The 17,462-nt window shown below is 43.6% G+C and overlaps 1 protein-coding gene across 4 annotated transcripts in view; it reads right to left on the reverse strand.

Annotated features, from left to right (window-relative positions):
- The window catches only part of Crim1 (cysteine rich transmembrane BMP regulator 1), a 176,697-nt gene that overhangs the window by 121,962 nt on the left and 37,273 nt on the right, over nt 1–17,462 (reverse strand). For 3 of the 4 annotated variants that reach the window (XM_085691024.2, XM_085691023.2, XM_048416090.3), the window contains exon 2: nt 15,840–16,013. The exons of the other annotated variant lie outside the window; for it this stretch is intronic. In XM_085691024.2, coding sequence (XP_085547150.2) covers nt 15,840–16,013 — 174 coding nt within the window. The remainder of the gene's footprint in view (nt 1–15,839; nt 16,014–17,462) is intronic. 4 annotated transcript variants of the gene reach the window in all.

Here is a 17,462-nt window from a genome sequence, read left to right on the forward strand (position 1 = left end):
ACGGGTACTAAAGACTCAAGACAGAAAGTGTGGAGGTTGTTTTCAAACCCCGCTCCTAACCTGAAACCCAGTATTTCAATACAGTGTTTCCAGAGGACAGGGATTCCACATCCTTCTCTTCATCTCCTCCATAACAACCTGGTCTGTCTGACAGAATTCTCCTTCAGGGTCAAGAGGAATTCCCCTAATAACCCTGGAACCTCCAGGTAAAATCAATTTTTTTCCCCCAGGGTGGCCAGAGTTGATCTTAATAAAACAGCACTCCCTACCATCTCTGCTGGAGCTTAATGCATTGCCATAGATTCCTAGTGCATTTAGAGAAGAATTGAAACTTACTACTGTAGGTGTAAATGAGTCCTTCTTTCCTTACCTCTCCTGCCACCTTCCCAGCCCTCAACATACCAGCCGCACCAACAGTCTGGCTCCCAGGACAGGGCACTTACCCCACAATAGGGTCACTTAACACATGCTGCCCTGCCTAGGAATTTTCTCTCCAGGCATGTTATTTATTTATATATTTTTTAAAAATAATATTGTTGCTGTGATAATCAATTTTTATTTTGGCTTTGCTTTGTGTTTTTGTGGAAGGGTCTCAGTACGTAGCCTTGGCTGGCCTGGAACTGGCTATGCAAACCAGGCAAGCCTCAAACTCCTAGAGATCCACTTGTCTCTGCCTCCCGAGCACTGGGATTAAAGAAATGGACGACCACACCTGGCATGGTTGTGGCTTAGCTCCTGTTATATACATATATGATTCACTTTTAATTATCTGTATATGTGTGTGTCTGTGTGTGAGCCTGGGTACTTAAGCACAGCTGGCTGAGAGCCCTGGGGCTGGAGTTACAGGCAGTTGTGAGCTATCCAATGTGGGTGCCTGGAGCCGCAGTCAGATCCTCTGCAGAAGTGTTCATGGCAGAGCTGTCTCTCCATCGCCTTCTCTAGGTCCACAGCATGGCTAACACCTCTCTCCCTTTCAGTCTGTCGAGACCACCTCGGCAGAGCCAGCCTTCTCTAACCATCCTCTCAGTCTCCACACCCTGCAGATCGGCTTCAACCGTGGGAGTCTACCTGTGCTCTGTGCGGCACAGGACAGGGAGGAGCGCCACCTTGTCTGTCTTGTTCCGGTTGAACTTTGTGGAGCCCAGCAGGCCCGCAACGGCTATCTGCTGAGTAAGCAAGTGAATGGAGGGATATGTGAATGCGAACACTGGGAACTAGGACTTCAGACAAACACTTTCGTGAATCCATGAGCTTTGGAGAACAACTTTCAAGGCTACTTTTAAGAACCGCTCATAAACATCCACACACACACCACTTTCCCGATGTCCTTCATGTCACAAACTGATAAAACATCATGGACATCAAATCAAGGTCCCACAAAATCTATCTACCTCAGAGATGCTGTGAAATGTCATTCAAAGTCTGAAGAAAATTTCGCACACACACACACACACACACACACACACACAAATCCATTAGAGGTAAAACTGGGAAATCATGACAAATACAAATGTACTTCCAATTTTGTGTTGATATGAAAATCTTACTAATGGAAAGAAAATCAGATCTCGCTGTTTCATTCTCGGAAGTTTACGTGCCCTTTTACTAAGGACAGATGACAGACTGGCTGAAATGCTAAGTGAGTTGAAAGGAAGGGCTCCTGTCAGACAGAAGACGCAGACTTTAGAAGGACTTCAATTAAACCAAGTTATTTTCTCCACTACAGGGGTGGGGGAAAACCCTTGAAGAAATAATCTTCAAACAGCTGGAAATCTGAGGGAGGATCCAAAAACCACATGAGACGGAATAACCCCAGCACAGCTGACAGAGATTCAACAAGCCCAACACAAGACAGCATTCACTCTACCACGCATCGGGCACACGGAAGTGTGTTTATGCATGCACACACCTAGGTATCCCATTTTACATAAAATTTGTATTTGTGTGGGCTTCTATTTGTTTGCTTTTGGGTTCTAGGCTTCCCTGCAACAGCAAAGCCATTCAATCAGGCCCTGCCACTCATTGCTTTTGGCCCTGTGACTGTCTTTCCCTACTTGTTTGAAAACCTGTGTTGACTGTACTGTGAAAAAAAAAAAAGAGAGAGGAAAGAAAAGCCTCACTGTTATAACAGTGCCAAAAAAAGTATAAAGAAACAAACCCAGATGCTAGAATGTAAGGCATTTCCTCTGCTCTGTGACTGTGTCCTTTTGCTGAAGGTCAAAAGCACATTAAAGGGCTTCAAGGTTTCAAAGCCTTAAGTAGACATTTTTGTCACCCTCTCATTTTATTAGGCATGCTGGCGATACACATTTAACTGGCATGCAACACAGCAGAATCCATTCAGCAGCATTTAAGGGAAACCCTGGTATGACTTTCGAGCACGGCTCATTTGAACTCCTAGTGCTTTTTACTGATAGCCTATGCCCCTTCAGAGGGCCGGTGCGTGAAGGCCGCATTCGCATGCCCATTTCAAGTTTACTACCTTCTTAGGCCCGGGTGTGTCTATGTGCTGTGATTTATAACACTTTGGGGACCGTCCCTTGAGGTGTGGTGCGTTGATGATTTCTCTTCCTAGGAACTGCTTCACCTACGATGAGTAAGGAAGTGAAATGTGTTTCCTGGTAAAACAAAAACCGGTATCTCTGCCATAGGAACTACAACAGAGTCAACCATCCCCTTTCACAAATGTTCACCAAGTGGGTCGCCCCATTTGCTGATATGACTTGCATTTAAGTTTTAAGAAACAGATTTAAAACAGAAGGAACTTTTGAAGGGGGCGGCAAAATAATCTTGCTGGGATATTTACTAAGGAACCCATGGCACAAATGCATGAAACATCAGCGTTAGCGCAGGATTTTGTTGACAGTCCCTCTCAACAGAGCAGCGACACAACTCTAAGATGCAGCAAAGCCCCCAATGTCATCAAATACAGCCAAGTGTCCCCCCACAAGAGTGGCCAAACATGAGGCTTCTCCAAGACAAACTTGCTCTCAACCCTCCTAATGCTGTGACCCTTTCATACAGTTCCTCATGCTGTGGTGACCACCAACCATAAGAATATTTTCATTGTTATTTAATACCTGTAATTTGTCTACTATTAGGGATTGTCATGTAAATCTCTGTGTTTTCTGTGAAAAGGATTGTTCAATCCCCAAAGGAGTCATGACCCAAGGGTTGAGAACTACTGATTTAGGGAGAGCTAGGACGGCCTTGACTCTGAGCCTTGGGAGAAGCCAACATCCTACACGAGCTTTAACTTTGCCCCCACGTTTTCTCTCCATATATAGAAAAATGAAGCAAACAGTTCGTAAGCTAATAGTCATTCTTCTTCTGTTTATCAGAATTCTGGAATGCTCTAAAGAATTCTGCTGGGAGTCATCGCAGTTACTGAGGGGTATGCCATCTGATCGTGACCCACGACACTTCTTGTCTATGCAGAGGAGACAAACTCTCGGACTTGTTGCTCTAGAAATGTCAACAGGAGGAAGACAGTATTCAACTTTATCTGTTGTGTTTCCTTTGCTACTCAATAGGGCGAGCTTGGCTGGCATGTGGGAAGCAGATAGACAACATAGTTTAATAGCAAAATTGGGTGTGGTTGTCCTGGTGATAAGGGAAATGAAAGTGGAAGGAGTTTGAATAATATTTACTTGAGGAGTTAGAGCTTGTTCTTTCTCCCTCAGATGTTTACGAAGTATATAAAAATCACACTCGCTCTTAAAAAGAACGGCTGGAATGTGTATGGCAGAGGTTAGCAGGGAATCCGTGACCATCAAAGAGAAGCAAAGTTTTTAGGAAACTTGTAACCAGGGCCTGCAGCACCACTGTCATCTTTGTGACACTTAGCAGCACATATGTGGATGCAGACACACACACGTAGAGCTAACGAGATGGCCACACTCATTTCCAAGAATGACCTATTAATCAAGACAGACACATTTATCCTTACATGTTTAACCCCTGATATAGTCAAAGGGCTCCCAGGAGCACTTAACAGACACGGATCCAGGCAGAGACACAAAAGAACACGCAGATAACATTTTTGAGTTCCACGTCACACTAAGGTATATAACAAGACTACTGCATAATTTCATTTGCAACATTCCTGAGATGACCAGAGATGAGCTGACTCGCCACAGGAAAGCATTTAGAAGATTTTAGTTTGATTAACAAGCAGAGCGCCAAGGGACACTGGATGTGTAAATCTTGCTGTCTCTTCACGAAAGCAGAGATAATCATCACCGTAAATGTCCTGTGCAAAGTATTTAGGCATTTTAAAAACCTGACTGGTTACCTGGACCTGAATCAGACACAGCTGAGAACGTAAGATTCTGTCTCACACTCCAGAGAAGGGGGTAAGGTCTCCTGAGGTCAAAGCACATAGGATGATCACAAGGTCACCAGGTTTCAAGTACACTTGCAGGACGCATTTGAAAGTCCACACACCCTGAAAACGGCACCAACACAGCCAAGAGTGCCATCTCACATCTACTGTTGCAAAGACACACTGCTGGCGTTTCCAAAAGCTCTTCAAGGCACACTAACTAGTTTTTCTTTTGAGAAAGCCTGCGAATAGTAAACAAAAATCTTTAACATAATATAAACGCGCAAATAGGGCTGAGACATCTTCCAGACACCTTTACATGCCCTTCTAGCAGGCTCAACCCGTGTTCTTAACAACTTCTCAATTTTCTGAACTTTTAACAACAGAGCTCCACATTTTTAACAAAAAAACAAGACCCATTTTGTTTTCTAAACTGGATAAAAGGGAAGAAAAAACAAAACAAGTGCATAATAACTGTTTATACTACCAACCAACAAGTTTTTCTCTATGTTATAAAACCTGCATTTTTCATCTTCAGACAAATATATGGGTACATTAAGAAACAATCAATCTTGAAGCATTATTAAATTCCTGTATTGTTCTCTTGTTATTGGAACAGGAAAAGAAGGACCTCTGATAAGCAGAAAACACTGTACTTGCTTTTCGGGAAATTAAAAAAAAAAATTTAAAAAAAAAAAGGCTTCCAGCGACAGAGAAAAGAATAAAAAGTTTCCCTACCCCTTGGAAAACTAGGAAGTTGTCAGCCAGAAACAAAGAAGACATCCTTGATTCAGAGGAACATTCCAGCCCCTGAAAACCACACAAACATTCATCTGGTGCTAATGCCTTCCCTTCCCCAGCTTTCCAGTCACTGCTTATTGCTGTCACTTCCTCCTGATGCAAAAAAACACTTAGCAACAGAGGTCACAAATCAAAAGCAGGAAGGCGTCCTATAAAAGAGAATGTCCAGGACTTCAGAGGCATCAGCAACCCATGTGAGCCCTCTGTAGCCGTCCTAGAGCCTACACACCATTAAAGAACCTTGCACACTTCCAGAGAAATTATCTGGGCACCCCAAGCTACCACAGGCTTAGCAGAGGTCAATAAGTACTGGGGGGGGGTGAATCAAATTTTATTAGAACATTTCTAAACTTTTTTAAACCAAAGGTTGAATTCTAATGAGCCCTGAAAGGACTTTATTGAGAAAGTTCTATATTTCACAAAGAGGACAGAGGCACAAGGTCTAGAGGTAAACATAGCACGCCGATGAGTCACACAGGGCTTTTATTTATTTTTTTTTAATTTGTTTATGTCTTTATTACTTTTTTTTTTTAAGATCAATAATTTTTTTTTATTTTCTAATTATAAAAGTTTCCATTTCCAGCCCCCCTCCCAACACCTTCCCACTCCCCCTACTCCCCCTCCTCCTCCCTCTTCGTCCCCCAGGGCAGTCAGGGTTTCCTGCCCTCACACAGGGCTTTTAAACTCATTAAAATTCAGTGCAATTGATTTTTTTCTTGGTTCGTGAGTGCCAATCTCCCCTGAACTACCGTGCCCAGCACCATTCCACTGCATCTGACTATCCAGTCTATGCCACTGTCTGGGCGAACATTTCCCTAGGTTGTAAGAAAATGGATAAAGAGAGAAACATGAGTCTGGGATTCTGAAGTTGACAAAAATCTGGAAGACTGAATGGGATGCTAATACGGGACAAGAACAAATGTGGAAACCTCACACTCTTCTTGTCACACAGAGGCTGGTCCAAGTGACTTCCGCCGCAGGTGGAGAAACCGTCTTCGCACAGAGGTCTATTTGGGTGAAGCTGTATGCATTCAACCCTGCCCCTTTCACTGAGAAAGACTTTTTTTCCCCCATTCTTTAAGAAAAATGAAACTCTTCTACATTCATAAGGGCCTTTCCCACTCAGGTGACCTCTGAACCAAGAGATTAGTAAATATATAATACTAGCAAACCTGGAAACGCATAAATCTTTACCAAATCGATACCTACACTGATAGACCATACGGATATTTGCAATAATCCACGTTCTGACTGAAGACAGAGTCTTGCTAAAGTCACTGTGCTCTCAAACTCAGACCTCAACATCCTTCCAAGGACAACACCTCCCCCCACCCCACTCCCGCTCTGGTCTCTCAAGTAAAAAGTACAAATACAAGTTGTCCAGCTTGAGTGAAGTGTCCACACCCAGATAAGAGCTTGGGATACTAATCACGGTGGTTAGTGAGGTTTGAATGGCCCGGGGTACACATGTAAGAACATTCCGCAGACCATGTGGTGGTTCCTACCCTCTGGCTGGTGACCCAGCTCCGCGAAGCCGATTGGCTCTGCAGGGACTGGAGAACCCCAGACATTGCAATCACTCCTGCTCTCCTCTGAGGGAGGCAGCGCGTGCCCTTCACTTCAGTCAGTTGTCCCTGTGGTCGCTCAGGGAGCTGTGATTCTACATCGTGTGCTCGTATCAGGAAAACCTTCTTTCGTGGTTCAGGGTTCAGCTGGACATAGCTGGGTCAGGCAGTCACTCAGCAGCTCTGTGTGACTGAGCACACGCTGAGCGCTGGGAAGAACTGAGAAGTAAGAAACCACAAACACAGGAGGGACCGCTCAGAGGCGCACAGGAGAGAAAGCGGCAGCCTGCTGCAGTCAGGCATGGGATCAACGTCTGGTCAGCAGTCCCTGGAGGTGGACATACAAAGTGAACCTGGTTCTAAAAGACCGTTATTTCCCTCACTGAAGAGGCCGGGATGCATTTTATCCTTTTAGCAATGATAATTGATGCATTTTAAAAATGCACATTGAGTACATCGTTAAATGAAACACATCCATGTGTAGCCAATGCTGCTCTCCACTAAGTCCGGCACTGCAGTAACCTGAGGTGAGAGATGGAGAAAGGACAGGCACATGCTTGGTTGAACGGATACATCTCAGAACAGAAGACATGGCTGGAAAGTAAAGAGTTATGTAGTTCTTTAAAAGGTTGAGAATGAAAAGGAACCAATGAACGGTACAGGACTTCAGAGTGCTTGCCTAGAGAACACACCGGGAAAGTACTGCTCTGACGTAAACAACGGAAATCCATTTAACGCTAACTCCTTCCTGCACTCCCAGCGCGGCAGAACAAAATTTTCCTCTTTACCTATCCACCCACGCTTCTCTGAGCAACAGCAACAACATATTTAGTCAGAACTTCCTCTTATCTCCTTGAGGGGCACAAGAATCCGCAACCCCCAGAAGGCTGGGTCACCGTCTGACGTCCCACAGCTAAAATGCAGGGACAACCGTTCAAGCAACTGCTCCCTCCAACTGGTCTGAGGCCAAGTTCCTGAGCTTCCTGTTTTTATTTCCCAGATACTTGACACTGGTTTCCGCCTTTTGGTAGCCTTTCTGTTTTTCTTGTATCACTTATCAGAACATCAAAACGGCAATGAATTCAAGCATGTTTTTAACAATAATTCTTCTAGAAGTCTGTACCTATCATACACGCTTTTAGAATATTGATTTAAGCATTAACCTAAGATAAAAAAGTCTACTGTTTCAAACATTTATTTTGAATCTATTTTCTTTCCCCTCTCACTGTTGGAATTTAAAATGAAACAGAAGCTAAAGTCATTTCAAGATTATACACACATACTTCTATATGCACATCTCTTCATTTATAAGCATTTATTTTTCCCAAATGAAAAAAGCAGAATGAAAGGCAGAATGGCTCTAACTCTATAGCTAGCTATGCAGACTTGCGGTCTAGTTAATTTTGCCTTGTGATGTTTTATTTGCAAGTTCTTCATAGTAAAGTTGTGTTGCTTTTTAAAGAACAGCAGACTGCATTATCAGTTCATGATTGTCTTCACAAAAAGAATGCGGCAGTGACACAGATGTAAAATTGCACAGTGGCCTGATTGCCCTAACTGAGTAGAGTAAGGATCTGTAGACGGTATTTGAGTAGCCAACAGGAAAGCCATCGGGGACCCTGGTGGTAATGAGGTTCTTGCACCATCTGGAAGGTGAGGATGATGTGTTTTTCACTTGGCTACAAGAAGAGCTAACAGTTCCAAAGTTGATAAGCAATATTAACTGGGTTCTTTTAAAATTAAAATTTAAGACAATTCCTATGAGTTAGAGTAACACATTCATAAGCGTAACCCAGCATGGCTTTCAGGTCTAATTAGCTGAAGAAAAATAGAAACGAGGTTGAATAATTTTAATGAAGAACCTGACTTAGCAACTAGGAACCTGTAAATATCGAAGTCCTAAAGTTGAGAAGGCAAGGTCACATGTGTTGAGTTTACTCTTTTTGAGGGAACAAGAAAAGATATATATACATACATATATATATATATATATATACACACACACATATATGTATGTGTGTGTATAGATATAGATCATCATCATCAATGAATTCATTTGCAGCAGCCTGAAAAGGCCAAAAGTGTCTCCTCAATGTCATAACCCTCATTAGACAGCACGCAGCCCATATCTGTCCTCTCGTCAACAGAACATTGTTAGAAGAGCCTTCTAGGTTTAATTGTGCTAAATCAAGTTTCCAAATAGCCAGCAGTCACATACAACTATTTCTATGATCTGTAAGTTAATAACCACAATGTTATTGTTTCTAATAGTCCATACTACATTAGACAATATTTGGGGGTGCTGATATTTAATACCATGTAGGATACAGGGGAGTGAGTAATCCACACGAAAATCCAAGGGCAGGAGTTTTTAAATGTAACGATCAGACCAGTTGGCTATGCAAGGTTGTCACCTCTATTACACACAGATGGTTTTCTCCGGAAGCTAACTTCAGGGTTTATTTTATCCTTTAGTATGTGGTCTTATGCATATGGTGTAGGAGGGTCTTCTTTCTATGTGTTGCTTTCATTGGTCAAATAAAGAAACTGTCATGGCTTTTTGACAGGGCAGAATTTAGATAGGTGGAGTAGACCAAACAGAATGCTGGGAGAAAGAAAGCAGAGTCAGGCAAATGTCATGGCTCCCCTCTCCAAGAAGGATGCTGGTTAGACTCATGCCGGTAAGCCACAGTCAAGTGGCAATACACATTAAAGGAGGTGGGTTAAACTAATATGTGAGAGTCAGTCAATAAGGGCCAGGCAGTGTTTAAATGAATACAGTTTCCGTGTAATTATTTCGGGTGTAAAGCTAGCTGGGCGGCCAGGAGTCGGGAGCCAGGAATGCAGCCCTCTGCTCCTCATTACTGCATGTATAATAATATGAAGAGTGGTAGTGATGATCATAATTTTCTGCATTTACATACTATATGTGCATGTGTGTGTGTGAAGACAATTTGGAGGACTCAGTTCTCTCCTCCCATCACATTAGTTCTGAGGATGAAACTCAGATCATCGAGCCTGGTAGCCAGTGCCCTTACCCACTGAGCCACCCTGTGGTGCATTAACAACAGTGACAGGTGAAACACCTCCACTGCATTTTAATTTCTTTTAGCATTAACTTGGAAGAAATCTTTAATTGCATAGTGAGACCGCTGTGTGTTGATATCTAAAGTAAAGCAGTCTGAAGCATACACCTTATTTGGAAAAACAAGGAAGAAGTTTTCAAAGTTGGTCTAGTGATTAAAGATACAACGTTCTCTTGGGACAGCAAAACAAATCTGTTTCTCTGGGGAGGGAAGAAGAGCTATATGGACAGGCTCTCCTACTCAATGGGGGGAGAGCCAGCAGGAGTTCTTGCTGGCCACGCACAGTCCCCCGTGAGCCCTGGTGAATCAAGAGCTCTGAGAAAACCAGAGACTCCAGGCCCTCCCTATGGATGCAGCCCAGGAGAGAATGGGCAGGTGGGGCAGAAGAACAGGCCTTCTACCTTCCCCGTTCTTATGTCATCGGACAGCAGCCTTCCTATCACATCCGGAAGTGTCTCCATCAGGTGGTTCCAAGGGCAAGAGAAACAGGAGGGAATTCCATGCACTGCCTCACGTAGTGGATAAAGGTTCATGCTACATACACAGCATCAAGTTATCTCATTTTTCTGAGGGTGTTTTCTGGGAGGACCCCCAACTTCTACCTCATATCTACATCTAAAAAAAAAATCTTTTTGAGAAGGTTCTATGAAAGGATACAGTACAATACTGCTTTCCAAATACAAGTTAATTTTTGTTTAGTGACAAACATTACAAATGGCACCAAGAGCGCCAGGAGTCCTGAGGGGGTCACAGAGCACAGTGTGTACTGTAGTCAAGAGACCAGGAGAGAGATAACCATCAGAAATAAAATCTAACCTTGGCTCCCAATCCTGCGGGGGACAAATGTGGAAGAAAATATCAAAACACTAAAAATGAGCTAGAAAGAAACAATATCTTTCCTTACACAGAGCTGAAAGAATAAATTGAGTTAAAAGCCAATGCTCTGATGGCTTTAAAATTCAAAAGGAAACAAAAACATACAAGCAAGCAAAAACTGAAGGCGTCTATTTCTGTGTCAATATCAGGTTGGCTTCAGAGAACAGAACCACATAACACAAAGACCAAACTTCCATTCATGTTAAGCAGCAACAGGAAAATAAATACAGATCGGAAACTCTGTAAACTGAGTTTGTCTTGGGGCGCTTATAACTCATCTTTTGTTAAGAAATGACATTCAAACTTCCCCTTCATAATACGGTTTATGCTCCTGCACCCAGAGCCACCCAGAAGAAGTCTTTGGCTAACGGTAGAGCAGGGTGGACCTGGGAAGTCAGGGGATGAGCGGCATGTGTACACTCAGCACCTCCTGCATGGCCCGGCACAGGCAGGGCAGCATGAAGTCTAAGCAGAAGCTGGAAGGAAAGGGAAGCTGAGTACTGGCAGAGGGGAGGGTTCTTCTTGATCCTGATAGTCTATGCCCATCATCCTGGTGCCCACTTCCCTTTCCAGGCATTTCCTTATTTTAGGATTTCTGCTTTGAGTCAGAGCCCCTGCAGGGCTGGCCAGCTCTAATGCAAACAGTCCTACAAACTTTGAAGAAAGCAAAGCAAAGCAAGCAAGTCTGATCAATCACTCAACGATCAGTTAGAAATTATGTATTCCATTTTACCATTCTGGTGCCAACAACCATTACGAGTTTGTCGCTTAGCTGAGAGCAGCCATGACTAGGACTCATCCCGCTGGACGTCTCTCACTGCACAGGTCCTTTTACGCCACTTCCGGTTGCTAACCACCCTTTCTCCTCTATCAAGTCCGTTCCTGCTACATTAGTTTTCCTAAAGAATGCTCCATGTGCTCACACACTGATGTACCCCAAAGTCATGGGAGACACCACATTCTCATCAGCCTTATCTCCACTTCAGATCCCACCCCTCCCACTGAGTTTTAGCTTCATCGCGCATCTCCATGGATACCTCAAACACAGCAAAACAAACTCTGGAGGTTCTTCTCAGTCTCCCATGGAGCTGCTCTCACTGTATCCCACACATAAGCAAATGACCACTGCGCATAACCTACCCATCAACCCCCTAAAATCTATCTTGGCCATCACCCACTAGTCTTTTATTCTGATCCCTGCCCTCCCAAATCTGGGAGGTTTCCTCTTTATCCGTTCATATTCTCCCACAAAGCTTGCCGATTCAACCAATCCCAAGCCCTCCCGTCAATACCATCTTCTCTGTCCAAGCTTGCCTTTCCAGTCTCACTTCTGTAGAACTACTCAATGCATTTCTCAGAGTTAACTCAACTCCTAGTTCCTCCACTCAGCCTCCTTTCACAGCAGATTACCTGTCCACTGAGTATAAGGCAGTGATATAAACACCGCACATCAATACACAACTGCTCACCTTTCTTCAGTCAGCAAACGGGTGCACATCATGTAACATCACTCCTAAATACTTGGAGATAAAAATCAAGGGAGGGTTTCTAAAGTCCCGCGTCTCTATCTCCGTTTCCAAAATGTTCAACGTGCAACGCCAAGTGTGCTGTACAATCCATGCTATTCTAGAATCCCACGTAAAGTGTGGCTAAGAAGCCTATTGAAGGATACATTTTACAGATCATTCTTTAGCTAAGCAGTGTGAACCAGGATGCTTCTCCACCATCTCCTAAGTGGGGTCGTTTCTCTTTGTCAAGAGGTCTTCTCTCAGGGATACTCTCTTGTTCACTTAAAGTGTGTGTATCCAGGGACCATCCCAATGCAACACTAGAGCCTTCGTCTGCACACTTCTAGGTCCCTCTCCCTACTCCTGTTCATTGCCACTGCCACACTGTCCCCGAGGTCCACTGCAGTTCGCATGGGTTCTCTCTCCCAGCTCCAGTGATCCTATTCCTTGAGCAATTCTTCAGTCTCCTCGTCTTTATGTCCTGCTAGCTACCTGCATAAAACCTTGTTCGTACTGACCACTTTTCCTAGTGTAAATCATACAGATTCTTAGTTCAAAACAATTGTATTCTTTAGTTCTGGTTGTTCTCAGCTCTAAAATCCACCATCATCCAAACAGACTTTACCCTCCACTGTTGTGAAATAGTATGTTAACTAGGCCAAGATGAGCTACACTTGTTTACACTGTGGAATATTACTTTGACCATTTAAGGTGTGTTACATTTGTTTATGTTGCATTTAATTATTAATTAAAAATTAAAAATTATGCTGCATTCATTTCACCGTGCCACCTAATGCACCTGATTGGTCTAATAAAGAGCTGAACGGCCAATAGCTAGGCAGAAAAAGGACAGGCGGGCTGGCAGGCAGAAAGAATCTATAGAAGAAATCTAGGCTAAGAAAGGTAGACCAAGAGGAGGAGAGAATGAGGGACACACCTGGGACAAGAAGCCGGGAAGCTGCCAGCCAGTCAGACACAAGAATTAGTGAATGTAAATTATACAGAAAGAAAGGTAAAAAATCCTGAGGGGAAAAGTAGATAAAAGAGAAAGATTAGTCTAAATTAAAACAGCTAGCCAGGAACGAGTCTCAGCTAGACAGAACATTCAAAACCAGTGATAAGTCTCTGTGTCATGATCCGGGAGCTGGTTGGTGGGCCAAAATAAAAAGCCTTGGACACTCCACCATATCCTAAGTTACAATTCTGGTAACTATAGCATCCAACTATCAAGCTCCTACTGCTCCAATGACTTAGTTATACATAAGTTCAAGAGCATCTTTAAGTTTTGCATGTTGCTAAACAATAAGAAAGGATTTATTCTTCAAAATTCCTCCTCAGAAAAGGGAAATTCCCCCAATCTCGAGTTTTGGAAATGATCTCAAAAATTACAGAATGCCTTATTTTGAATAACAAAGCATTTAACCTCCAATGACCTCAATCAATTCAACCTCTGGATTATATGAAGGCCTTCTAACAAAGGTAGCTTAAGGTTTTTTTTGTTTTGTTTTGTTTTGTTTTTAAGTGAAGGCATTTAACTAGATACATCAATTACTGTGGGGATGATCTCAATGTACAAGATGATAGCTGTCACAAATAGCCATTGTAGAATCCCTTTTTCCAAGGTCATGAACAAATGCCTAATTCATTACACACGAAACTGTCCTAATTGTTTGTCAACAGCAGGTCTGGTGACAAATTTCTCATTGAAACTGCCACATCTCAAACAAGGTAGAGGGCTGTGAAGGGGCTATGCTCAGGAGCAGGGCGTTAGTTAAGTAATTGCAACGTGGCTGGGTGGCAGCCACTGCAGAGTAGTGAGAAACCTGGAATAAAGCAGCTTCATAAATGTAAGAATGGCAAGAAGGGACGGATCTAATCTGCCATACTATTTCATATAGTCTGATTTCTAAAATATGCATAAATCCGCTGACAATTTAAATAGTCATATCACCAAATCATCTATAACCCTAGGCGTTTGCATCACGGTTAAGCTTGTAACTTACCTATACATGGAAACTCCAGTTAACAATGCACAACTTAAGGACAGGAATGGATGCTACTTATGACTCTCTGTAGTTCTGAACCTTTATGTCAGGCTGGGGAGAGAAGCCAGCACACAGAATCAACTATGCAGGGCTCACAGGGGCTCACAGAGACTAAAGCAGCAATCATGGTGCTGATGAGCTCTGACCTAGGTCCTCTACATATATGTTATAGTTGTGTAGCTTGGTGCTCTTGTGGGGAGTGGGGGGCAACTCTGACACTCTTGCCTACTCCTGGGACCCTTTTCTTCCTGCTGGGTTACTTTGTCCAGCCTTGAGGAGAGTTATGTGCCTAGTCTTATTTTGACTTGTTATGCTGTGTTCAGTTGATAACCCTGGGAGGCCTGCTCTTTTCTGAGGGGAAGGGAAGGAGCAGTAGATCTGGGGGAGAGCGGAGGTGGGGGAGCGCAGGGAGGAGCGGAGAGAGGGGAACCTGTGGTCAGGATGTGACTGATAAGAGAATAAGGAAGGAACTTAAAATTTAAGTCGGTAGGAAAGCCCTTCCTTGCCTAGCGTGCGTGAGGGCCTGCCTGGGTTCAATTACCTGTGCCACAAAATACGACTGCTAATAATTCATATTTCATTTATATTATTTTCTTCTATATTCTCTCAATGATTAAGTAGTTCTGGTAAATACAAAAAGCAGTATTATTTTATAGGTTATTATAAATGCCTTATTATTTACAGCAGTTTAATAAATCCAATACATTGTAAATGTAATACATTCCAGAAACTTCAATCCTGCTCTACTGCCCCAGGGGCTTGGTTTTTGGACGCTGAAGTCCTTGCTATTCCAAACTGCGTGTTTTGTCATTCTTAAAACGACAACATTCTAAAGGGAAAAGGTGAATTTAAGACTATCTCCTCTTCACACTTTTCCTCTTATTTCCAAGAGGAACCTGGGGCCGAGGGAAAACTCAGTGCCGGACGAACAGAGCTGACATCCAGGCCTCCCTTCTTCCTCTCAGTTTTTGTTGTGAGTTCCAACGCTAAATTCTGGGCACTTCTCTTGGGATTTCTATGTTTACAAATATATTTTCAAGGTATCTATTGCTTTTCCTAGGTTGTATGTACGAAAGGACAAAATTTCTAGCCCATATTGGTGTAATTTTCTTGTTCTTTTAACACAGTTTCTGACTTCTCTCCAGAGGTGAAATGTCTCACAGTCTATTCATACCTTCCCGATTCTGGCTCCTGGAGAAATTAACCTTAGCTTTCAACGTAAAGGCAAACTTCCCTCTTCTGCTGCGCTCTTCCTGTCTGCCAGATGAGCCAGCTTTCTAATTAGCAGAGCACCACGCGAGGGTCAATCAAGCAGAATGGACCCGGTGACAACAGATGCTGATCCCAAGCACACCACTCACGAAATCATCCATTATGCAGAGGTGACCTAGGCCAGCTGGCACAAGGCACTGTGCTCACGAGATGACAGCACACCACTCCCTACTTCTGGGAAACACACACACACACACACACACACACACACCCCTCCGATTACACCGGCTCATGATACGCATTTTGAATCCCAGGACTCCATAAAGTCGTCCTTGCCTCAGCAGGCTCACATGCTATCACGGTTCAGAGTCACACACTGCCGAGGGTTACCAACAAACAGGTAGAGAAGGACCCATGCTTACCTTCAATTCTCTTTAAAGCGGAAAGACACATGTCTTTCCTTGGAAACTCGAAGGGATTGCTGCAGGTCCGAATGGTGTCACATTCACATTTCCCGTTGATGATATTGCAGCCCGAGATAAGATTTTCATTGCATGGTTCAAAACCGAGCAGCTGGTCATCGTCCCAGTCCTCATCTGGAAAACAATCACGCACAGAAGGGTTTGCTCACTGCTGCCTTCAAGCGCCTTGAGATCACACACACGCTGGGAGGTCAAGGCGAGCATCCCACCGGGAGGCCTTCATTTGTGAGAGGCAGTGTGGGCGGAAACTGGACACATGAATGCAACACAACCTTGTCTTAGTCACGGGGAAGGCTGCAATACAGCCACACATGTAGAAATTAAAGAGTCACATACACCAACATTTCTGACCAAAACCCACGACTCCTGCGTGCCACACACCAAGTATGATCCCTACAAAATACTGAATTGGGGGAGCAGGACTTGGAAGATCGTTCGGTCGATAGTGCATGCCGCCCACTCGGGAGGACCCATGAGTGCCAACTGTGTTGCTGTGATACTCCCAGTGCTGAGGAGCAAGTGACAAGAGATCCCTGGAAGCTGCTGACCAATCAGCCTGGTTGAACGGGTGAATTCTACAGACCCTTTCTCAGAAAGAAAGGGAGGATGGTGTCTGATGAATGACATCCAAGGGTTGGTCTCCGTCCCATATGCATAGGCATGCAACACACACACTTTTAAATGTTTAAACAAAGCTTTTTCAACTTCTCCACTTTCACTAGGTGTACATACGAGTTACATTTGCCAATCTCAAAAGGAAAATTAGGTTAACTTTTTTCTTGCTGTAGACTACAATCCACCAAGTCAGCTAGTACACATCAAACATCAGATACCACTGAGATAAGAGAATGAGATCCAAAGGAGGAGATCACCTTCGGCATATCTGGGGCCCACTGATGGTACCTAACACTACCTACAACCGAGCTGAGGGTGACCACAACACAGAAGAGCTACAACTGAGGGAGAGAAGAGACGCCATGACATTCAGCAACTGAGACCAATTCAGGTGCTGGCCATAGACTGGAGTAGACAGTAATAAAACAGGTTCTAAAGCCAGCATTGGGGCTGGAAAGAAGGCTCAGTGCTTAAGAGCAAGAACTGCTTTTGTAGAGGACCTGGGTTCTGTTCCCAGCATCCACACTGGCAGCTAACAATCTCCTGTAATTCCATTTCAGGGGAGCTCTGATACCAACTTCTGGCCTTCATCAGTATCTGTCCTCATGTGTACACACCCATACAAGCACACGTAATTAAAATTAATGAGATCAAAATATTTAAAACCAGCTTTTTCTGGGAGCCAGAAACATAAGAAACACTACTTAGGTTTCGATCTTAACAATGCTCCTCCTAATTGACATGCCTTGTTACAGAGAACCACAGTACTTCTTTACAGACACCAGGGACATGAGTCTCCCCCTCTTCACGTTATCTTTAAAAGACCCTATCATATCAGAACTGGGACTGACTGCTAGACCGCAAACATGTTTCTGATAACGGTATCTAGAAAGAATGTTTCAAAGTGCTTGAATTTAAGAGCACTTGCACCTGCTGTTCACACTAAAG

Source organism: Myodes glareolus, chromosome 6, assembly GCF_982192425.1.
Source record: "Myodes glareolus chromosome 6, mMyoGla1.1, whole genome shotgun sequence".
Taxonomy (NCBI): Eukaryota; Metazoa; Chordata; class Mammalia; order Rodentia; family Cricetidae; genus Myodes; species Myodes glareolus.